Source organism: Emys orbicularis, chromosome 17 (genome assembly GCF_028017835.1).
Source record: "Emys orbicularis isolate rEmyOrb1 chromosome 17, rEmyOrb1.hap1, whole genome shotgun sequence".
In the NCBI taxonomy this organism is placed as follows: Eukaryota; Metazoa; Chordata; order Testudines; family Emydidae; genus Emys; species Emys orbicularis.
The window spans coordinates 5261193-5285617 of record NC_088699.1 but is presented as its reverse complement, the minus strand read 5'-3'; the positions used below and the strand labels follow the sequence as shown (position 1 = coordinate 5285617).

Sequence of the window (24425 nt, the reverse complement as noted above, 5' to 3'; positions counted from 1 at the left end):
GAGATTTTAAATGTCTAAGCAATATGTGTAATGGAGGCCTAAAAGAGTAGCTTAATATTAACATCTGATTTTTCAGATGGCAGCTTTACTGCACCAAGATGTTCAGTTTCTCCTGCTGAAAAAGAAACCATCATAGATCGTGAGGGTATAACTTGTATTCAGCCAGTTACACAGGATCTGAGCCAAGATATAGCTTCTGAACTCCAGAGGACCTACAGTGTTAGCGATGTGGACGACAGCCTTTGTAGTTTTGAAATCAATGAAATCTATGCATGTTATCCAGAATTACATGAAGATGTTCTGGAAGAACTAGCTGGATTAGATCGTGCTTTGGAAGATCAAATAAAACAGCAAAATGTAGACGAGGACAGGGCCGTCTCCCAGATCCTACCTCTGCTTCCTAAAATACAGTTAGTGGAGCAGCCAAATTCTAGTGAAGAAGGCAGCTCTTCAGAAATGGGTACAGAGTACAGTATAGAGGAGGTAGAGAGACTAAGTGAGGCCTCCGAGTCATGCATGCTGCACTGTTTGCGAGCAGATGTCAGGGAAAGTGTGCGTAGCCCATCCAAAACTGAGCAGCACATCAGCAAATGTGTCCTTAATCTCAAGATTTCTCAGACCTTATTGCGGCAGGCAACAGATTCCCTTTACAGAACAGAGGTGAAATTAGACAAATTAGAGACTGTTCAAAACCAACACAAGCTGCTTAAGGAAATCCAAGCAGAACAAGTTTCTAAGCAGAAGTCCATAGAGAGCTACTTAGATAAAATTGATGATATTCTCAAAAATATCAAGATCCCCTTTTCAGGTGCTGGTGCTTTTTTGTGGAAGGCAGTAGGCCCTCCATCAAGGAACTATATACCACCACCACTGCGAGTGCCTGGGGCACAAAGTGCTTTGGAGGTTGACCATTTCCAGGCTATCTCAAAAGCTATGAAGGAACCAAGGGCAATTCAGAGTGAGAAGATTGAGTGCGTTGATCAAAGACGTAAGAATAAAGATGACTGCCAGAATGATTTCAGCTTCAACATGGTGAAGAGTACTGAGGCTCGAATAGTGCCAAACTATCAGGTAAAGGGGAGAGGAGAGTGACTGGCTATATGGCTATTAATCATATAACTGTGGTGTATACCAAGCATGTAGCACTGACAAGATGCACAGGTCTGGATGCTCTGTCAAAAGACTTCACTGGTTATCGCTTATTTGAATGTTTGTGTACTATACATGTTGTGGATTGAATAGAAAATGATCAGTCTAGTCCTGAGTGCAGTAATGTCTGATTTTTCTTTTGTTTCCTTTATCAAAATAGTAGCTTTTCATACATATATTTCATCTTTATTTATGGCCACATTCTGCTAACTTGCATCCCATGGAGTCTTGTAATTGATAGTACATGTAGCAAGATCATCTGGGTCATACGTTTAAAAACTGGCCTCTAATTTTGTGCTCATAATTTTTGCATTGGTATGCACAAATCTGTTTGAACATACAAATTTTAAAGGCTGATTTTGAAGATGGCTGAAAATGCCCATGTTTAAAAGCGTAGGGAGGCCTTAGTTATATTTGCACATACAGTTGTTTTGCTTTTTTATTTATTTGAGTAGCCTTCTGGTATGCATGATGCTTCACGGATACTGTGATCAGACAAGGTCCCTGTAGCTTCATTTAACTGAGACCAATCCAATGGCACAGTAGAGAAAACATCTTGTCATAAGGTGGAGGGAGGAATATCGTGAGTCAGAGCAAGCAGAGAGGGAGAGGTGTTGTTTGGGTTACAGACACCAGAGATGTCGTGTCATGGGGACTTATAGGTGTTTTTGGATGTTGAAAGAATGATTTAACATGTTTAGCATGGAAGTGGTGGACTGTTAGTTTAAAAAAATGGGTTTGAAGGAGGGATATGAGTCAACATGTAACACTGTTGGAAAAAAAGCAAACATTATTCTGGGATGTATTAGCAGGAGTGTTGTAAGCAAGAGATGAGAAGTAATTCTTCCACTCTACTCCGCGCTGATTAGGCCTCAATTGGAATATTATGTCCAGTTCTGGGGCTACAATTCAGGAAAGATGTGGACAAATTGGAGAGTCCAGGAAAGAGCAACAAATATGATTAAAGTCTAGAAAACATTACCTATGAGGGAAGATTGAAAAAATTGGCTTTGTTTAGTCTGGAGAAGAGAAGACTGAGAGGGGAAATAACAGTTTTCAAGTACATAAAAGGTTGTTACAAGGAGGAGGGAGAAAAATTGTTCTCCTTAACCTCTGATTGGCCGTTAGGAGAAACTTCCTGATTGTCAGGGTAGTTAAACACTGGAATAAATTGCCTAGGGAGGTTGTAGAATCTCCGTCATTGGAGATTTTTAAGAACAGGTTAGACAAACACCTGCCGGGGTGGTCTAGATAATACTTAGTTCTGCCTTGAGTGCAGGGGACTGGACTAGAAGATCTCTCGAGGTCCCTTCCAGTCCTATAATTCTATTATTTATGTACATTTCCGTAAGTTGTCTAGCACCAGTAATTCCCAGGAGGCACTTGGGGCCCTTTAGTATATAAAGAACCTGTTAGGAGATTTAGAGTGTACTTTGTCCTAATCCAGGGTTTGAACCTGCCACCCTTACTCATGTCAGTAGTGCCACTGAAATGGAGCCCAATGAATAAAGAGTGCAGGATCCAGTCCTTTGTTTGCATTTAGAGAAAACTAAGCTAATAATAAGCACATAGTGCCAGGCAAACTCTGAGTCATGGTTTGATGGCCTGATTTTTTTCAGCAATTGCATCCACCTGTGGCTGTAAGACGGAAAAAAAATGTCAACTTGCAACACCATAGAGGAACTGATTCAAGTTCTGGAGGAAGTGGAATCGAGGAAGAGAAATGGTGAGTTCTGTCTGTTACTTCACAAATGACTAGTTACTTCACAATTTCTAGTCACAAAGAAATAAATTCCTGTAGATTCCTCCCACTAAAACCTCTGTCAAAAGGAGACACCTCTAGGATTAAAACTGGCATTGAGTTTTTCTCAGCAAGCAAAAAGCCATCCATCCAATTAAGAACCTTCCATGAAACAGACTCATTGTCAGCTACAGAGCTAACAAAATATCTACCATGAGAGCTTAATAAGGAGTCAGAATCTGTCAGTGCAGAATACCTGTCCCTCTGGGATCTGTGCTCACCTGCCAAGAGGTGAAACAGGTAGAAATTGATGTGATAAATGATATCTCAGCACCTTAAAATGGTTTTAAAAGCTTTTAAATTACTCTTCTGTAACTTACACTCGAATATCTGTTTGCGTATATAACCTGTATTTGGAAATATCAATGTATTGAAAGGGACAGTGCCAAATGAGTTAGTCTTAAACTGTGAAACTGACTAAGGAAACCAGTCTAGTTTCACTGTCACAGCTCAGTGAAGTTTTTTTTAAATTTCCAAATAGCATGTCTATCAACAACTAAGCAGGATGTTTAAAGTTTCGTTGTAATATTCTGAGGTGCCATTAGCACCACAGGTAAAAGAATTATTTTCTAATTATTATTTTTATTTCTTGGCCCCTTTAAAGTACAACAAAATAAGTATATTTTTGGTACATGTGCATATTTTTGTTTGTGTAGATAGCAAGGGCCAAATCCTGGTCCCTATGCATAGTCTGATCCAAAGCTTAAAGGAAAGACTTCTATTGACTTCCATGGGTGTTGGATCAATCCTTGTGACGTGGGTGGTGGAAACTGAATTCTCCCTCTAAACCCAGTGGCAAAGCACAGAGCACCTGTGCAGCCCTTCAGTAGCAGCTAGTGCAAACCTCAGCATTATACTCCATTATATGCAGTTCCCCTGACCTGGTGAGGTAAGCTGTACTTTGTTCTTCTTATCTCTCTGCACCTGATATTTCCATACAGACATCAAAGTAAATGACAAAATCGAGTCAATGGCAGAGCTGGGAATGGGAATAGAACCAGACACGTGCTCTAACCGTAGAATGACTTCATAAGGTTAAACCAGCTAGGAAAAATCATGTTGCACTAACCTGTTAGTTTTTTTGGAAAAAATTAATCAAAGAGTAAGTAAAGGTGACCCTATGAATCAAAATCCCCTTGTTAAGGAAATAAATGACCAGACGATAAATGGGAAAGATTTGTCATGGGTTAAAAACAGGTGACATAGTCATGTGAGTCACTGCACTCTAGAATGGAGACAGGTTAATAGTTGGGTAGCCAAGGAATTGGTAATGGGACCATTGGTATCCAAAATGGAGGTGCCAAGTGATCAGCTGATTGACCTACAGAGTATAAATCTATATGACACTTTTAGAATCATATAGAATCGTAGAAGATTAGGGTTGGAAGAGACCTCAGGTCATCTAGCCCAACCTCCTGCTCAAAGCAGGACTTGGTGATGAGGAAGGCATAATGCCAAGATTTTTTGGCTTGTCCTTTGGAGATGCCCAGCACCTTGTGGGATCAGATTCTAAAGCATTGGTGGTGTCATGCTAATCCATAATGGGCCTAACTCATCCACTGCAATCTAGGCCATTGGGAAATCTATGTGCTAGTTCTGAGGGGTTTTTAGAACCTGTATGGTGTGAGACCTAGGCTATGTCTACACAGTGGACTCTGTGCCAGCATGGCCCCTTTGTTTAGATGCAGCCTACCCCAACAGAAGTTTTTCTGACAATGTAGGAGCACCACCTCCCCAAACGATGTTACCTATGTTGACAGAAGCATCTACTCTGGGGTTTTTGTTGGCATAGTTATATCATTTTTTCACACCCCAACCAACATAGCTATGCTGATATAATTTTAAAGGGTAGACTTTGCATCCCAAAGCTCTTGGTGTTTTGCTAACTGGGGAATGGTTAATGATACATTTCTGTATTTATTAACAGAGATTTGTTTGATGCATCTTGTAACAATTTACTGTAGGTTTTTTCCAAAATCAGCATCTGAAATTTATAACACAAGGAGAAGTGAGGAGCGAAGGATGGTGCAGTCAGAATGGAAGAGTGAGTAAACGGCAATGTTGATTAAACACTGGAGTTAACTAACATGTCTGAAACACATTATTAGACCTTCCAATGACTTTTTGTCCCTCATGAAAGAGCTTTATGCTGCTGTTGGGGCTCCTATAATCCCCCCATATCGTCCTGTGTTTAGACTGTCCTAATTCCCCCCATCCTGACAAGCTCCCTGTGTGCCACTCTCTCATCACCCTCTGCTACAGGGATTCCCTGCAACTCCCCCCCACCAAGAGATTCTGTGTGCCCCATTCCTCCTCCTCCTCCCATATCAGGGTCTCCCAGTCTCTCGCCCCTCCCCTCCAATAATTCTTCTTTCTGTGTGGAGATAAATCATTCAGGGTGTCAACCTACTCAACCCAGTAAGGAGGAGAGGCAGAGAGGAGTTAGGAGTATTGTTATGCTGGAAAGTGTTAATGGGTGCCATGAACAAGTTGTTTGATTTGTAGACAATTGTCTACAGGTGCTTGAGCTAGCCACCACTTCACGTGCCCCCCATTTTCTCCCTCTCAATTTTCTAATTTCCCCCCACATTAAGAGGCGTTTGGCCATTGATACTTAAAACATTCCCTGAAATTTTGGAATTGATCGCATGTGATGTTCAAAAATTATCACTTTACAGCAAGACAGACAGACAGACCAAGAAATGCCATCGAGTTGAGTGTAAAGCCTTTGTAGGCACCTAAAGGCAGCCTGATTTTCACAGGTGCTGAGCACCTGCAGCTCCAATCTACTTCATTGGGAGTTTTGAGTAAAAATGGAGTAGGGTACTCGAGATAGAGCCCATAGTCCAGGCGGTTAATTGTCAGGCCATTGGTGTCTTCCTTTCTGTTTTTTCCTGTGGTTTTAAAAAAAAGATACTGCGTTTGCAACAGGGGCATCTTCAGTGTATGGCATCATTCATCTTCCTCTTGAGGAAACACTGCATTCTGAATGGAAATCCTGTGTTCCCAGTACATCCAGCATGTGTGGGTTCAGCTTAACCACATTAAGATGGTGTGAAATGCTATAGGAAATGTTAGCCCACAGTTCTTGAAGGAGTAACAAGAACAGCCTGGAATGAATCCAGTGAAGTATATGAATGGGATTTCTCCCTTGTGAGTCATTGCAACAGCTTCTAGATGGCAGTACATTCCCATTCCAACATTCCTTGGTGAATGTGTTTGTGTAGAGGTTTCCCCATCAGTGTCTGCAGGATTTAAACTTTAATTAAAACAGAAATAGGTTTCTAGCTAGTATGATTGTAAAGTAAAACCTTTTGGCTGTGGCTCTGGGGCAGTCTGCAGTCAGCCTGAAGCAACAGAGGGGAAGAACTGAACGTCCAAATTCCATGCGAGTTCAGCAGGAGGGTACTGAGAGACTCTATAGTTTGTGACCAGTGTTCCAAGAAGGTGAACCTTGAGTATATTCTTTTTGCCTAGCTGAAGTGAAACAAATGGCTAAAAGAGTGGCGTCTGGGCAGCTGGGACTTCTCCCTCCGTATCCGCCGAGTGAATGCACCTCAGAAAGCGAGGCAGAAAGTGTGAAGGAAGCCTTTCCACGTATCACCTTCAGGGGCCAGGAATGTACTGGCTGGCAGAGAAAGGATGGCAGGTGGCACACAGGCGATGGCACTGAAACCCAGGATCTGGGCAGGAAGGAGATGGATGAGTCAGAGGAGAGTGACTTGGAGTCTGTATTCAGAAGTTTTTCAGGTAATGCTGATAGAATTGGTCTTCCTGCCTTTCCAGTCAGACTGTTATGGTCACAGATGGCATTGCACAGGGAGATTGGAGATTATTTGACTTTTGGAGTGATCATTGACCACCATTGCTTCTAAACTTGTCCCCTAAAGAAGGTCAGTGAAGAGCATAGACTATGCACTAAACTGAGAAGTATGCACTTAAGGGGTCCCCTCCGGGGGAGTACTGAGCTCCCTCAGCTCCCATTGGCTTTGATGGGAATTGAGGGACCAAAGCCCTTGTCATGGTAGAGCCCATAGAGAGGGTCACATGCCTATATTTCCCCAGTTTTAATGTCTGCACATTTCTGTACAAGTCTACTAGACAATGCTATGGTAGCTGTCATGGCAGACGGTTAATCTGATTCCTGTAAAAAAAGTCAGATGACCCTCATTTTCTCTCTCCCTGAGCTGTGGTCTCCTACAAGTCTGGGATAATCTGAGGTAATCCAGTAGATGCATTGCCATGTTACAGCCAAGATAGATTAATGTGGCTTCATCAGATGCTCCAAATATGGATTTCCCCAGCCTCTGCATTGTATCTGAATTGGCCACAGCAGCTCTCCAAAGAGCTTGTGACTTGGTCCAAAGGCACCGCTAATATACTCTCCATTTTAAAATTTGTAACAGTCAGGGTTCTCTCTCTCTCTCACACACACACACACACACACACACACACACACACACACACACACACACACACACACACACACACACACACACACACACACACTGCTAAGTTCACAAAGGAAGTTTTAGCAATCAATATCTAATTGACTGTGGACCCCCACTTGGAGGTTCTGTCCCTGAGATCTGATGAAGAAATCAGGTTGATGGCTTGCGAAAGAGGAATCCAGCTGCTATATGTCTCACTGTAAACTCATGTTTCTCACACCCACACTGGGTAATGACCAAGGACAGGCCTCTCGGCAAAGACATACACAGAACCATAGATGAAAATGACTGTGTTTTGTCAGTGAAATAGTCGCACCCCAGATGAGACCAATGACCCGATCCCACATAGGGCAAGCCCTACACAATGACAGATGCCATAGGACAGAGTTCTGACTGACTTATCCTATGGTTTGCATTTTATGTGCATGGAGCCTGAGATTTGTTCCTTATACAATGCGTTGTTGCTGCATAGTGCTAGCTTAGATCCTAATATGTTGTTAATTGAGATTTTCAAAAATGAATCATTATTGACATGCACATGGATGCCATTTTGAAGAAGAACATTTTCAGGACAACCCTCAGTGAAGATTCACATGTTTGCCTTTATGAATTGGGCATTTAATTGTCATTATCTTTCCATTCCCCAATAGATCATGTAGCTTTATTGCCATTCATAGATTTAGTCACATTTATATTCCATCAGTTGCACAAACCATTCAGGCCACATTATCCTTTGCATAATAATTGTGTTCCATTCTGACATGCTTCAATTTGTTAGGCAGAAGTTGGCAGTCTCTAGCAAAAGATGAGCAAGCAGAGTGCGGAGCAAACCTTCCTAAAAATTCAATCAGTCCAACAGAAGCTGAGAATCCCTGCTGTGTATGTACAGTAATCCAAGAAATATAATTACTACTAGTAATCTATGAGATCAGTTTTGTGACAGGTAGTTGTATATTTGTTTTGTGTGTGTTGCATATTGAAAAATGAAGGCAGCCAGATATTGCTGATCTTTTAGCTATGAGTTCCCTATGAGTCCTCCATTTGTTGTTTAGGTCTGTAAAACCACCAAGGCAATGTGAGCAGTGGGAGGGTAGGCTGAAATATACAACAATCAAATGAAATATCTAACATTGAGACTCTAAAGAAATTGGGAGTAGGAGAACAAAAGGTATGTCCAAATCTGAAATTGATTTGTGCTTTTAAAAGTAATTTTCACAGAGTGATGGCAAAGCACATGTATGCCTGCAGTGTAGAAAAACTAGGCAGGAATGCACCCCAAAACACCTAGCAGACATCCTTTTTGCATGTAAAGCCCATAGAGAGATGAGATTTCCCCCCCCCTCGAGTTTGCAATATGTACGATTATTGTATGGCTCAGTCAATGTGTGATGCACATTTTATATTGCAGAATTACGGGGTTTTTAATACTGTGAAACACCAAGAGCTTCGTTTTATAAAATAAAAATAGTTCCTGCCATATAGACAGTTATTACAATATAAATACCCCAAGGGTCAGATTTTCCAATGTCTTTAGGCACCCAAAGATGCAGATAGATACCTAGAGGGATTATCAGTTTAGGGACTAACTCCCATTGAAATCAATGAGAGTTAGATGACTGACATGCTTAGTCACTTCAGGTGCCTAAATACCTTTGAAAATCTGGCCCTCATTGATTAAATTGCCCAGGTAATAATACTCCTCCCCTAAACCCACTAGATTCTCCCACCAACCCACCTCCTCCCCAAATGCTTGGGAAAAGAGATGGGCCTTACAGCACATCTGGCAGACCAACAAGATCTGTTTTACAACATGTCTGGGAGGTTTAACAGCACATTAGAACAGTTTAATGAAGGAAGTGAATAAAAACTCCAGGGCAATTTAGGTACTGTCGACAGTATGTAATTATCCAAGTTGGACTGTTGCCAGGGTTGACATTTATTTAAAAAAAAAATGCCATTGGCTATTTTAATGACCTTAAGAGGTCTGAAAAATAGTCCCTCTGGCAGCACAGCACTCTCTGACACTGCTTCAGGCATCTGGACAGATTCAGAGGGAAGAATACAACATACTGAATTGACAGTTCCACTTCTCATGGTACTAGGGCCACGTGTACGCTACAGAATTATGTTGACCTAACTCATGTCGGCATACAGCCACTGCAGTTATTAAATCGCTTGCATATGTGCACACTTCGCTCCTTGTGTTGGCGGTGTGTATCCTCATCAGGAGCATGTGTATCGATTGTATTGTCAGTGTGGGGCACTGTGGGACGGCTTCTGAAAGCCAGTAACAGTCAACGTAAGCAAAGCAGTGTCTACACTGACACTGTGTCAACCTAATTACATTGACCGTGACTCTGCGCCGCTCAGGGATGTAGTGTTATTAAATCGATGTAGAGGGGCACTTACATTGGCAGGAGCCAAATTTAAGTGAATACGCTTCCACAGCTGGGTCGATGCAAGGCAGCTTATGTTGACCTAATCCTGTAGTGTAGACCAGCCTTAATGTCCTGGTGTGAGGTCTCTCAGAGCACTCCTCTAACATACCTCCAGCTCTGCTTACCTGGGATCTGGTGGGCCCACTGCACAAGGTGGTACACTAGCTGCTGGCACAATAGTCCCATAATAGCTGAAGGGATAATGCCAGAGAAATAATGTAAACGTAATAGCTATCCTAAAGGTGGAATTATTAAAAATGTAAGCAGAATAAAAGTGATATGCCTGAGTGAAGGAGGCTCATTGGTTTCAGTCTGAAATTACAATAAAATAACAAACATGTTATTATTTAACGTTGTTGACTAAGAGTATATTATACAATACGGACATAGTTGTGAAGGCATCATAACTTTATGACGTTTTATAACATCTTTCACAGGAACATTCAAGTGAATTAACTCGTTCCCCCAGTTCCTCTCCTGACATATCAGATGAGTTTTTCACTCCTGATCCGGATTATTTTTTCTCTCCAGCTGCTCAGGAAAACTCAGAACGAGAGGTAAAAGCAAAGTCTACACAGGAGTAAAATGTATCTCAAGCTTAAGGGCAAATAAAAACACTTGTGGTTTTGTTTATGTTGGTGTGGAAAAGAGCTATCTTTATTGTGACATCTTTATTGACAAGCACTCCTTTTCCATGCCCTCTGATAAATTTGTTCCTCTTAACAATTAGCCCTATTCCTAAAAAAAAAAAAAAAAAGCATGTTCTCCTGGCTCATTTTTTACAGGGAAATTAAGGCTTTTGTGTAACCTTAAAATTAAAAACTCTGCTGTTAGGCTAAGAAATTTTTTTGGCCGCTCTTACACTAAGTCTTCCCCTCCCAGCACTCTTCATTTACTGTTGCATCTTTGGGAGACAGTTTTTATTCATTTCCTAGAGAAGATTAAATTATTTGTGAAGGATGTCAGATATAATGCATGCTGTTCATTATTGCACCTAAAAATGAAAAGCTCCCGAAAGATTTGCTTCTTTCCACACTGATTAGGGTGTACATTGTACAGGGACAAGAGTTCTCCTTTTACAGCTTGCCTGTGAGAAATTTAATTTGATGCATTGTGTCTCTTCAGACCTCAATTTCTGAAGATGAGTTAGAAGTAACCCAAGAAGCCTGTGTACAGAAATCAACCTCTACTGATACAGGATCAGGTAATGCTTAACTTATACATTCTGGTTACCTTCGTCAGACCCGAGGAAGAGCTCTGTGAAGCTCAAAAGCTTGTCTCTTTCACCAACAGAAGTTGGTCCAATAGAATGTACTACCTCACCTGCCCTGTCTCTCTCATATCCTGGGACCAACATAGCTACAATAACACTGTTAAATACATGCTTGTTATTTGTGTTTCCTCCTTGCAGTGGATACTCCCGTGTCCTTACTTTTGTGGTGCAGGACTGCCAAATGTTGGCAGGCCTAATACACCTCTGCCCCAATATAACGTGACTCGATATAACACGAATTCAGATATAACGCAGTAAAGCAGTGCTCCGGGGGGCGGGGCTGCACACTCCGGTGGATCAAAGCAAGTTCGATATAACGCGGTTTTACCTATAACGCGGTAAGATTTTTTGGCTCCCGAGGACAGCATTATATCGAGGTAGAGGTGTATTTAGTCAGCAACTTTCCCAGTAGGAAGCTGAAACTGGATTCATTTGGGCCTGGTTGCCTCCATTCCCAGTGAGTTTAATGGGAATTGAGGGCGCATGGTATCTTGTAGGATCAGGCCCATACATGGTAATCAGTGAATTATTGGAGTTGTGACGTTTTGATCATTCACTTGTAGCACTGCAGCCAGAAATCTGTTGTGACCAATTTCTTTTGTACCTATTGCTGAGTTAGCAGCTTCACGTAATGTACTAGCAAGAGACATGGAAATCGAATTAGAGTTTTTATATCTACGCTAATATTCTGATTGCCAGACTTCCCTTGGGGATGAGACCTGTTAGATCTGAAATAATATATCTGGAATGCAAAGAAAAGCATGGTATGTCTGTTCTTTTGTCAGTCCTTATTCAATGAGGATTTGTAAATGTTTCAATATCTTCAATCCCCCATTGGCAGGATGGCTGGCAGCTGGAATATGTTTATGAAAATGCATCTTTAAAAATGCATTTGTCTCTTAGAACAACCACGACAGAGGTCACAAGAACTGAAAATATAATAAAGTTGTAATTTCCTGTTCAGTAAGTTATGTCCCACTTTTTTATTTGAAAACCCAATAACAGGGAACATTTGCTATTTGTATTCAGGAGAGAAAATATTTATGTGCAACGCAGCAGTAAAAGGCCTTGGCAGTAACGAAGTGAGAGTGAATCAAGTCAACCATACTCCTGTAGCCAGGTAGAAAGACTTATTATGCCACTTCAAACAAAAATTAGGTTATACAGAACATGATCTCTCTTTATTAATCCTGCTGAAATACCTAATGCTCAAATAAACTGTCCATGGTGTTTTTTTAAAATGGTGATCTATGTATTTTCTAGCCAGGAAATATTAGAAGTGCTTTCACAAGCCTGATGGATGAGGTTTTACCTTTTACTGTGTTACTGTCGCTGTCTTTGCTTAATGAGGGAGTTATGATTAAAAGAGGAAAAATAATTCTATGTATGTTAGATGTAGTACATATACTGAAATGCCACCATCTTAAACAGACTAATACCAGGTCATTAAGATCAAGAGCTCTTGCCGTGTGTTGTGCCTTAGTATTGCAGCTCAGGTGGCACTGTTTGTTATTGTGGTCGTGCTAGTGCTGTAGAAACCTAGAGAGACATGGCTCCTGACCCACAGCTCAGCATTTGAAATAGAAGGAGGTGTGTGTGGTAGGGGAAGGATGCAATAGACGAGCGCAATGGACAGGGGTTTGTTGGTTCATGTTCTTTTGCTTGGTTTAATACATTTGAAATGCAAAACTTCTGCAACCTGTAACCACCTGATAAATTACAAACAGAGGCACAGCCAGAGCTCGGCTTTTAATTGAAACCGTATTGCTGTGTTTTTATTTACATTTCAAATAATATTGCAATGGCTCCCAAGGCTTTGCTGCCTGAGGGCCTGCTGTTGGATTTCATCTCTTACTGGACTTGCCATGAACAAGTCAGACCCTATTCACAGATGGCAATTCCTTGCTTTAATCTGCATCCTGGATGGAGCTGGGTATGGGAGGGGAGTGGGCAGGTAAGCTCGGGCAGAGACTCACTTCACCTGAATTAGTACTGCATTTTGCACCAGTTTGCTGTTTAAGTAACTGGCTGGGCAAGTTCGCTGCATAGTAGAGAGCATGCCTTGTACAGCACACACTGGTCAAAAGGATTGTACTATAGTACACCCCATAAAATCCACAAAGCTATGCAAAATAAGGGAGAGTTAATGTGTGGGTATGTGGGGCGCAGGGAGGTAAGTCCATATGCAGTATCCCATTTGTATGCACCGTTTCTCACTGCTGGGCTGTTACTTGGAATGATTCAAGCTGAGTAGGGGCCTTTCTGTCCCCTTCTGCACCTTCATGGAGGAATGGGGTGTAGCTAGTGAATGTAACAGGCAGTGGCAGCACAGCTTCTGTGAGAGGGAAGATCAAGAGCAGGGTGCAGAGGTGCACAGAGGCCACAGGGATGGTTTCCCTGCCTTCTCTGTGGAGGTCCACCTCTCTTCCTCTGGATGGGAGGAGGCAGAATTTGAAGTAGACATGGACACATGACCCCTGTCTGTGGTTAATAGCTCAGTGTTTGGAGTCTTGCAGCCATGTTTAACTGTCAGGTGGGGTGTTTCTGTTTCCATTATTCTCATTTGTTTATATTACAATAATATATAGAGGCATCAGCCAAGATCAAGGCCCCACTGCACTAGGTGTTGTACATATACCTAATAAGAAAGAATCCTAAAGAGCTTAGAATATACAAAAGACGGACAAAAGGTGGGGAAAAGGAAGTAACGAAAGTTTTGATTTAATGTTCAAATAGTTTTGTTTGAAACGACTGGCATTTATAATGCATACATTGATTGTGTAAGATACAGTACAGATTCATATCTACTGTGTACATCAGCTTTTCTCTTACTCCTCTATACCTACGCTTCAAGACTTTAAGCAAGTTCTGATTTTGATGAGCTTCACACTAGCCCCACAGAGCTAGTCTTTTAAGTTTCTTCAGTTTCCTTTATGCTCTTTTTTTAATGTTTATTTTCATGATTTTCCAAGAGAATAGATGAATATGTGCTCTTAATTTTTTCTCTTTCCAGTGCTGAAGCATCACAAGAAATGATATCTAAGGAGACACCGAAAGAGTTCAAAGAGAAAGATATGTAAGGGCACACATTGTTTCATAGTGAAACTTCAGCAAATCAACCGTTACCATTATAAGATTTTTCTGTTTATATAAAGTAAGAAAATGTGATGTTCAAATTCAGAAATTCAAAAACAGGAAGCCATGCAAATTGCAGAGATAATATTTCATTATGGTAAGCAGGGTGGGTAGGTACAAAAAATCAGACATCTACAGTAGACCTTAGCTTACTTCTAAGTATTTTTATATTCATGAGTAATTAAATTAATGAAAGAGAATGTCAGTGGGTGTTGTGCATAGAAGTGAAAGTATTAGGGAATCACTGTTCCTGCTGAACATATTAAATTGAAGTTTCAAACAAAATAACTTTAAATCATTAGTTTCCAGTTAAATACATTTCACAGCAAACAAATATAGATCCCAAATAATGTGATGGAGGTTTTTAACCTATTATTTTGGTAGGACAGGAACACTTGGCAGAATGGACTTCTGGACTTTGATTTTAAATTGAAAAGCGAACTTTTAAAAAAAACTATGGGTAAAAGTCACATATAAACTTCTGAGACAATGGTCCACAGCTGAAATTTCCCTTCTGATCAACAAAGCTTATTAAAGCACAGGCTTAAGGGGAAACTTCAGAGTATAGCTGGTGGGGATGTTGGGTTCCTCAGTTTGGCACCAGTCCTGCAAGCACTTATGTCCTCAAGAAGACACCAAGGTCTCTTTAGAGTATATGTATGTAAGTTTCACTTCGTCCAAGTAATTCACTTGGAGGACAACTAAAGCTGCAAGAACCAAGAGTGCCAAATTAGTCTGTGTTCCACTGAAGTCTCTTTTGTTCGTTAAGTCTTGAGATCCTTTCCTGAGCTGTGGAGACAGTTTTGTTAGCATTCTCTTGTAGAAGGGTAACCTACTGCTGAGCACCTTGTAGATTAGAATTATTGCAGGGAAGAGGTTTTGAAAAGAAACTCAAGGTCGGTAGCTAGCTTATCCTTTCTCTTTCTAAGCTTTTCTGGATCCCTGGACTGGGTATTCTGTAGCCTTTTGAGAACTACTCATGCAGCTGTCATAAGGAGTCTCTCACTTCCCTCTAGAAAACCAAACAAGATTAAACAATTCTAAACAACGTTCTAGAACCTGAAAGTACAGTAGCATGATGTAGTAACACAAAATGTGTAAGGAGGTAACAGTTAAAAATAGATCTTCTAACCATCTGACTCTCTTTCACTATCAATCCTCTAGATCATTGACAGATATTCAGGATTTGTCCAGTATTTCATGTGAGCGAGAGAACTCTTGTAAGGATATAACTTGTAAAACACCCAGAGTGAGTCATGCACCAACTAGCGTCAGCACTCCACTCAGCCCAGGTAACTGCAGAGAGGAGAGGATCAGAGAATTACTCAACCCTTTGGGATTAGGAGTCAAGATTTCCACTACATTTTGATTATTGAGCTTAAATATTATTTTAAAAAATAACATGTTGCTTTACCTTGCTCCATATTCCTTAACTCAGTATCTCTATCGGTTGAGTAGTCAAAAATTCATGAATGGGTGTCCTCTTTGTCATTGATGAACTGGAGATCCCAGTCACAATCAGCAATAATACCACTGAATATCTGTTTAGGGAGCAACTATTGTGGGCAAAGATTTTTCAGTTTGGTATGCAACAACATATGTGAATTAACCATGCAATTACATGCCTGATTTCTTTAAAAATCTGATTCTGTGTATATTAAAATGCAACAGCAGCGTAGTTACAACAAAATAAAAAGAAAAGTCCACATGCTAGCTTTTCTCTTGCCTTTTCTTCACAGGGAAAAAAGTGTCATCAACCATCAAGAAATGCAGAGACTGCCATGAAATTCCCCTGGATACCTCTTGTTGGGCTACTCAGGAGACTTCCCTAACAGTGTCTAGTAGCTTCATTACAGCCCGTGAAAAGGGAAAGAACTCAGAAACCCCCTTCCTTTCTTCAGAAGCCTACTTCTCTGGATTGACTGAGCCTGTAAGTGTAGGAAATTGTACTTCCTTTATGTCAGCTGAATTCCTAAACTCTTTCCCCTCTCATATATTTTCAAAATGCCTTAATATAACTGCAAGAAGTGATACTTATATGGAGTCATATAGTTTTGTAAAGATTCTGGGTTAAATCCCAGCTCTGTTGGAGTCAATGACAAAACTTATTGACTTCACGTGGCTCAGGATGTCTCCCTCTATTTTTAATAAGAATGTTAACATGCTTTGTGTGTATAAATTGTGTATGATAATATCTTCAAACATTTTGTGAACCCAAGATAGGCTTGGTATGCTATGAAGGACATGATAAAATCGAGAAAGTAATTTGTTTCATCTGTCTTATTTTTTTGGTATTTTCCTGGTAGGCACTCCTCAGTGCAACTCACCCATCAACGTTTCACACAGCTCAGTATATAGAAATACAAAGAGGAAAGTAAAATCCTACACTGAATCTGAGCTCTCCTAGAAATTAGCTGTTATATTGCTTGATCTGGAGTGCACTGAGCAGTTAGTTTGATCAAGAATGAAACGGAATTCTTGGTACTAAGATCAGTCCCTTCCTGCTCTCAATCCAAAAGACTTGTGTGTATGTAGAAGATGGTATCTCAGAAGATATCAGTACTGTAGAGTTTGCAGCTGATTTATAAACCCCTTGATCTTTGTCTTGGTGAGGGTGAGAATTACATCTGCTCAGAAAGAGGTGGGAGTTTTCAGATTTGTAAATTTCAAGTTACACTTAGGAAGGGTGTCTTAAAATGGAGTTGGGGAGGGATGTGCAGGCAAAGAAGAATGGTTTCTTAAGAAACAAGTTACAAATTGAAGCAGCCTTGGCATAAGGGTTGTTTGGATGTTCACAGCATTCAGAAAACGATTATATTAAGGGGTTTAATTTGTCCTTTTACTACGTGCATAGGATTGGCGTTACATTATCAGTTCTGTTGTGTCAAAAACCCCTCACTGTATAGAGACACCATATTTCCAAGGAAACCTTAGCGTTTTCCACTGATCTTTTTGGAGCTGAAAATATTCTGGTGCCAGAACATTAGTTTGACTGCTATTCAAGAGGATTATATATAAACAGTTGCCTTAATGCCTTTCGTATTGTTATTCATTGGGGAGGTTGCCATTTAAAAATTAAATTACGGTTTGTTCATCCAGAACACTGGCAACCACATTAACTGTCCTCAGGTCAGCGCTGCAGCTTTAGATTTGGAGGGCTGATCGCTGGAGTTCATTAAATACATTAACAGCACAATTCTGCCTTGACTTGCACTGCAGAGAAATTTACATTGCTGTCACTTACCCTCCTGAAAAATCCCTCTGGAATTAAGTTTCAGTACTAAGCCCCTATTTCCATTTTGAAAACATGGTCTTGTCTGTGGTTACACACTTTCCTCCTTGTGTATATTACTGGGACATTTTTGTATCTAGTCACTACTAGCTGTTATAATTATGGATTTGCATGCACGCGCACACACACACTCTCTCTCTCTCTCTCTCTCTCTCTCTCTCTCTCTCTCTCTGAGAATCCTTTAGCCTAGACTAATGGGTTCAGCTCATCTCAGGGTATGACAAAACTGGCCTCCTGACAGAGTCCTGTCCAGTTGTCTGTGGCTGGAAGGATGTTGATCATGGTACTATGAAGGGTTAAAACAGATAAAAATGGGATAATCTGATAGTATCATTAAGGACTGGTAGAACGCTAAGGAGACCCATCACAATGTTTGTCTGAAGGGTGGCTGCTGCATTTGCTCCTTGTCTTCCTGTTTGTATTCTGTGCTGCACACTGAGTGCATGATCTGACTCTGAGGTTATGGGCCAGCGTGAAGAATAGAACAGATTAACTTTATGCTAGTTGATTATTGCCTCCTCTCATCGTGGGTTATCCGAGGAGAAGAACACAGAAAAACAGTTTATATTCCTATGCTTCATTTATACATGGTCTTTTACAGAGTGGTTTGTCAGCACTCAGTGCTTCTTCACTTTTGAGAAAGGCCAGGAAAGAATCTCATAACCCATTTCCTGCCACTCAGCAGAGCGACTTACGGAAAGGTACAGCAGGTTATTAAAGAAATCTCACAGATGCATTATTGTAAGGAACACGTTTCCTACCTGGCCTTAACCAGATCTCGACTTTTGCAGGGGCAGAGAACAGTGGGCAGTTTTTCACTTGCAAATGATTGTATTAGGTAACTCAGATCCCAGATTTCCTGTTTGCACCTGCAGATTAAGAATTTGGACACCTACAGTGATAGACCTAAATTGTAGGTGCAAATCATAGAATATCAGGGTTGGAAGGGACCTCAGGAGGTCATCTAGTCCAACCCCCTGCTCAAAGCAGGACCAATTCCCAACTAAATCATCCCAGCCAGGGCTTTGTCAAGCCGGGCCTTAAAAACCTCCAAGGAAGGAGATTCCACCACCTCCCTAGGTAAAGCATTCCAGTGCTTCACCACCCTCCTAGTGAAATAGTGTTTCCTAATATCCAACCTAGACCTCCCCCACTGCAACTTGAGACCATTGCTCCTTGTTCTGTCATCTGCCACCACTGAGAACAGCCGAGCTCCATCCTCTTTGGAACCCCCCCTCAGGTAGTTGAAAGCAGCTATCAAATCCCCCCTCATTCTTCTCTTCTGGAGACTAAACAATCCCAGTTCCCTCAGCCTCTCCTCATAAGTCATGTGCTCCAGACCCCTAATCATTTTTGTTGCCCTCCGCTGGACTCTTTCCAATATTTCCACATCCTTCTTGTAGTGTGGGGCCCTGTCATAACTATAAAGGGAAGGGTAACAGCTCTCCTGTGTACAGTACTATAAAATCCCTCCTGGCCAGAGACTCCAAAATCCTTTTACCTGTAAAGGGTTAAGAAGCTCGGGTAACCTGGCTGACACCTGACCCAAAGGACCAATAAGGGGACAAGATACTTTCAAATCTTGGGGGGGGGAAAGGCTTTTGTTTGTGCTCTTTGTTTTGGTTGTTGTTCGCTCTTGGGACTGAGAGGGACCAGACATCAATCCAGGTTCTCCCCATCTTTCTAAACAAGTCTCTCATATTTCAAACTTGTAAGTAAAAAGCCAGGCAAGGCGTCTTAGTTTTACTTTGTTTTCTCAACTTGTAAATGTACCTTTTACTAGAGTGTTTATCTCTGTTTGCTGTACTTTGAACCTGAGGCTAGAGGGAGGTCCTCTGAGCTCTTTAAGTTTGATTACCCTGTAAAGTTATTTTCCATACTGATTTTACAGAGATGATTTTTACCTTTTTCTTTAATTAAAAGCCTTCTTTTTAAGAACCTGATTGATTTTTCCTTGTTTTAGATCCAAGGGGTTTGGATCTGTATTCACCAGGAGTTGGTGGGAGAAAGGAGGGGGATGGTCAATTTCTCCTTGTTTTAAGATCCAAGGGGTTTGGATCTGTATTCACCAGGAGTTGGTGGGAGAAAGGAGGGGGATGGTTAATTTCTCCTTGTCTTAAGATCCAAGGGGTTTGGATCTGTATTCACCAGGGAATTGGTGAAAGGTTTCTCAAGGCTTCCCAGGGAAGGGAATTAGCTTTGGGAATGGTGGCAGCGGACCAGATCTAAGCTGGTAGTTAAGCTTAGAAGTCTTCATGCAGGCCCCCACATTTGTACCCTAAAGTTCAAAGTGGGGAAGCAGCCTTGACAGGCCCAAAACTGGACACAGTACTCCAGATGAGGCCTCACCAATGTCGCATAAAGGGGAACAATCACGTCCCTCGATTTGCTGGCTAATTGTTGGCTCCAAATTGCATCCACAAAATTGAGGCCTGTAACTGCAAGTCTAGCTTTATGTCTAGCTTTAAATTAGCTCAGGGAAGGTTTGTTAGATGTTGTCGTAATCAGAGCTTGTATTATAGTTATTCATCACTATTAGTTGATTAGACATTTTTTTTCCAGCTGATTCGAGCCCAGCTTTCTCCCAGGCATCAGACCACTTTATTAATGAGCTGCCTCCACCAGCCCAGGAGCTACTTGATGAAATCGGTAAGCAGCGTTAAAACCAAAATGTTTTGGGGCTTGTCAATTACATTTTATATCCAGGGTTGTCCTCCTATGGATGATCAGGATTTCCCAGCATGATGCACTAATACAAAATGCATAGGTGACCATATGGGAGATCTCAACCCAGCTGTTGCCAGAAGATGAGTAACAAATTAGATGTCAACAACTTAAATAATTGGCACCAAGCTTCATAATGAATTGGGCCTTAAGGCTCCTGACCTGGCAGATTCACAAACATCACAGAACAGTTGTGACCAGTAATCCTGACGAGGATGGCAATCAAGTTGCTGAGTGTTGCTATAATTTAACATTGAAATAAGTTCCACATGTGAAGTAAGGCTGAAATCTTCAAAGATTCCTAAGGGATTTGGATGCCTATTCTCCATTAAAACTAATGGGAGCTGGGCATCCAAATCCCTCAGGCATTATTGAAGAGCTCATCCTAAATTATTTAAGTTTCTTCCCCTATTTGCATATACCTCCAGACAGAAAATACAGTGCAAAATTTTCCATTGTTTCCCCCAAATATTCCCTTGGTTGTACAAAATTACTTCCTTTATCTCCCCCACCTCACTCCCACACTTCTGACATTCAGATAATTGAGAATTATAATTGAATGTTTTTGTATTCCCAAACAAAGGGCAAATACATCCTCAAAAGACTCTTCTATTTATTAGGTCACAGTGGTTGGCAATATATATATATACACCTTGTCCATTTGTTACCTCATATCCTAAAGCAAGGAAATGGGAGGTTGGCACAGAGAAGGTACCTTGTGATCCTATGCCAAATTGTAAGATTAAATTATGGGTCAGTTTCAGATTACATATTGTTTAGCTTGCACGTAAATAGAAAAAGTAACACACTGCCCCAAATAACATGGAATGAATTTTGAAACAATATCTGAAGCAGTAAAGATACAAGTGCTACTTTTTTTCAACAGAAAATTTAAAGCAGCAAGATGCCCCCTATCAGGACTTTGAGGAGAAAGGTTCCCATACCCACAATATGCCAATTAATGGTTAGTTGCCGATAGTAGACAGCAATGAGATTGAGATTGCAATTACAAATAACTTTTGTGTTGATGCAGAACAGTTCTCGTTCTAAAATAAATGACTCAAATAATGACTACTGATATGTTTAGCTGTTGTGCTAAACTTTTATTTGCTGGCTTTTTTGGATCTGTGGTTGCCATCCTGACACAGAGATTTGGAAGAACTTGAAAATATTTCACCCTTTCCAGACAGGGCTCTGAGCATCATATTTCTAAATCAGAACCCTTCAAATCAGTAGCAGAGGTTCTTTCCCATTATCGCAATCTGTCTGTCTGCAGAGCTCTCACTGAAGTCTGTGAGAGTCTTGTGTGGAGAGAGGCTGCAGGGTTGTGCTCTCTGAGTGTAACTTTACTTGTATCATGACACTACAGTTTTCATCTAAGATAGGCGCTGTAACCCAGAAAGGAGGGATAATGAACAGCTGGCTCAGGTTTTGCAGCAAAAGAGAGATCAAGTTGTCAATCCAAGAGCAAATCAGTAAAGAGTGCTCTGTGCTTTCTCCAAGGGTGCATCCTAATGATGTGGCAGTTTATTTTGTATTTAGATTACCCTTTCACATTTCTTATAACTCTCTGATCTCATACTTCAAGAAAATTGCAGCTGTTTGGCCATAATTACAGAGCATGCAGAGCTCCAATATCATGTGGTCTGCGTTCTGTTTTAAGAGACCAAAGGACACAATACTGAATTTCCCATGCCATTGAAACCCAGAATGATAATAGATGGGAGTCATGTTTCAGATGCGCAGCTCAAGTCACCAGGTGAATAAAAAAACCTAAAATTTAATGAATGGGCTCTGCATTTGTTATTAGGAAGGCAGAAGGAAAAGGGGGAAAGCAGGTGAAAGCAAGTCAGAAACATGAGTTACTCTGTATAGATGCTAAAAAGGTACTCAAGGATGATACTGGCACATGTTTGTGTTGCCCTACAAGTTGTGTGAGATCTTTACCCATTTAAAATAGTTACCTGGAGTAAAGAAGCCACTGTGAGTGTTCATACATAGGGGTATCTTGTTCTTAGATGGTGAGGAATGCAGCATCCTGTGTTGCTTGCTGGTCAGTCAGCATGGGTTTTTGTATTTGCATAAAGTATAGCTATTACAGATTTCATTCTAGTGACAGCCTGCTGCTTCCTGCTTATCATAGTTTAGCAGAAGGTGGCTGTGAATTAATTCATATGCTACAGGGAACAAAATTTACTAAGATAAGTCTAGGGAGAAATAAATATTGTTGGATTCTGCTAAATAGGGCAACAAAGCCAACATCTACAGGTTTCCTTTTGATTTTCTGCCATATCTAGAAGGACAAGGGGGAAAGATTGAAGATTTATTTCCTCATGCATTTTCCATTTGAGCATGCAGCAATATGTTCGCTCCTGTGAATATAGAAAGGTGGTAGATTTCACTACTTATCTGGGTCTTGCTACTGGCCATTTCTAAAAATAGATCCACAATGGACTTATTTAATTGAAAATCAGATGATTTGGGGCAGGATGCTAAAGAAATCGACAAATGAAAGTTTCTGAAGCACAGTAGGATGTACAAATGCATTTTAATTTCTTTAACCACTTCACTTGTATCTTTGACATTAAAAGTCACTCTGTTTATGCAAATAGTTCTCACTCAAATTAATCCAGAAGACAAAGAGGAGGAAGAAGAAATTGAGAATAAGGGAGAGAGAGATCACAGCTTTTCGACTAAAGAGATATTGAATCTAGCAGAAGAAACAGAAAGGTACTAAAAGAGAAGAGTAAGGAGGCTGTTTCCAAAGCACTTTAGATCTCGGGAGGCAAAGTATTAAAGTAGAGTTCAATATGTTACATAAGAATGGCCATGCTGGGTCAGACTAATGGTCCATCTAGCCCAGTATCCCATCTGTGACAAGTGGGCAGTGCCAGATGCTTCAGAGGGAATGAACAGAAAAGGGTAGTTTTGAGTGATACTCTCCTTCAATGCTGTCGTCTAATCCCATCTTCTGGCAGTCTGAGGTTCAGAGATACCTGGAACATGGGGTTGCGTCAATCTTCTGTTGCTTGCCCTCGTGTTATATTTAAATGGAACTGTTTTACATTTGACTATTGCTCACTTCCTCCTACCTGTATATTGCCAACTTCTTTCCTATCCCCTTTATGAGGGTATAGAGATCCCCCTTTAATAAATTAATCCTTAATGGATGTCTCTGCCCGAATTTTGTGCTCCTCCGCACCTGTTGGCTTTCCCCCAGCCCTTAGTTTAAAAAATCTCTACAGCCTTTTACATTTTACATGCCAGCAATCTGGTCCGTTTTGCTTTAGGTGGAACCCATCCTTTGTGTATAGGCGCCTCCTTTCCCAAAAGTTTTCTCAGTTCCTAATAAACCTAAAACCCTCCTCCCTACACTATTGTTTCATCCATGCATTGAGACCCTGCAGTTCTGCCTGTCTCTCTGGCCCTGTGTCTGCAACTAGAAGCATTTCAGAGAATGCTACTATGTTATAGCAGATTCTGTGCAGGTAGCAAGTTGTCCCCCTCCATTATCCTGAACATTACTTCTGACCACTGTTTACTCCTGGAGTACACACCTGATTTAAATAATTCCTGCTCCACGTATGATTACACCATTGTAATGTTTGATAACAATCATTCAGGACTTGATTCTCATTTAAATTAAGGGCCCTTTACACTGGGCCTTAAGGGGGATATAAATGCTTAACATCCGAAACCCTGCAACTTTGTGCTGGTGGATAAGAACCTGCAAGTGAAACTGACTATAAATGATGATAAAGCTGCCAGGCCTATTTCCCCAGATATGAGAAACAAGAAGTAAATAACATGAATGGTGAAAAATAAATTAGATATTTAAAACTGAAAGAACATTTACTTTAGTAATCTTGGGTAATTCCGATAAAGAAATTGTTTGTTCAAAACATAAAGTATTTAACTTGACAGTCTCCCTTTTAATCTGTCATTCAATAGGGCTCATTCTACTCTTGATGATCTCTTAGAAAAAATTCTCCAACCAATTCCGGAGGATGATGAAGTCCAAGGAGAACCTCGGGAATGCCTTGTCAGGTTAGGAGATAATGGATATTTCATTCATAAGTATATTGTACTTTTATTTTGTGCATGAGCCTGTGCTGGGCCCTCTAGAAAGCAGATTGTCATTCTGGTGGCAGCAATGCCTTAA

The 24425-nt window shown here is 40.8% G+C and overlaps 1 protein-coding gene across 1 annotated transcript in view; it reads left to right on the top strand.

Annotated features, from left to right (window-relative positions):
• The window catches only part of TEX14 (testis expressed 14, intercellular bridge forming factor), a 64805-nt gene extending 40380 nt beyond the window's left edge, over positions 1-24425 (top strand). Inside the window, exons 13-28 of the mRNA XM_065418506.1 lie at positions 77-1071; positions 2769-2875; positions 4915-4994; positions 6428-6700; positions 8180-8280; positions 10277-10396; positions 10965-11043; positions 12142-12232; positions 14126-14188; positions 15412-15539; positions 15987-16177; positions 20102-20188; positions 22074-22101; positions 22876-22993; positions 24215-24310; positions 24389-24425. Coding sequence (XP_065274578.1) covers positions 77-1071; positions 2769-2875; positions 4915-4994; positions 6428-6700; positions 8180-8280; positions 10277-10396; positions 10965-11043; positions 12142-12232; positions 14126-14188; positions 15412-15539; positions 15987-16177; positions 20102-20188; positions 22074-22101; positions 22876-22993; positions 24215-24310; positions 24389-24425 — 2594 coding nt within the window. The remainder of the gene's footprint in view (positions 1-76; positions 1072-2768; positions 2876-4914; positions 4995-6427; positions 6701-8179; positions 8281-10276; positions 10397-10964; positions 11044-12141; positions 12233-14125; positions 14189-15411; positions 15540-15986; positions 16178-20101; positions 20189-22073; positions 22102-22875; positions 22994-24214; positions 24311-24388) is intronic.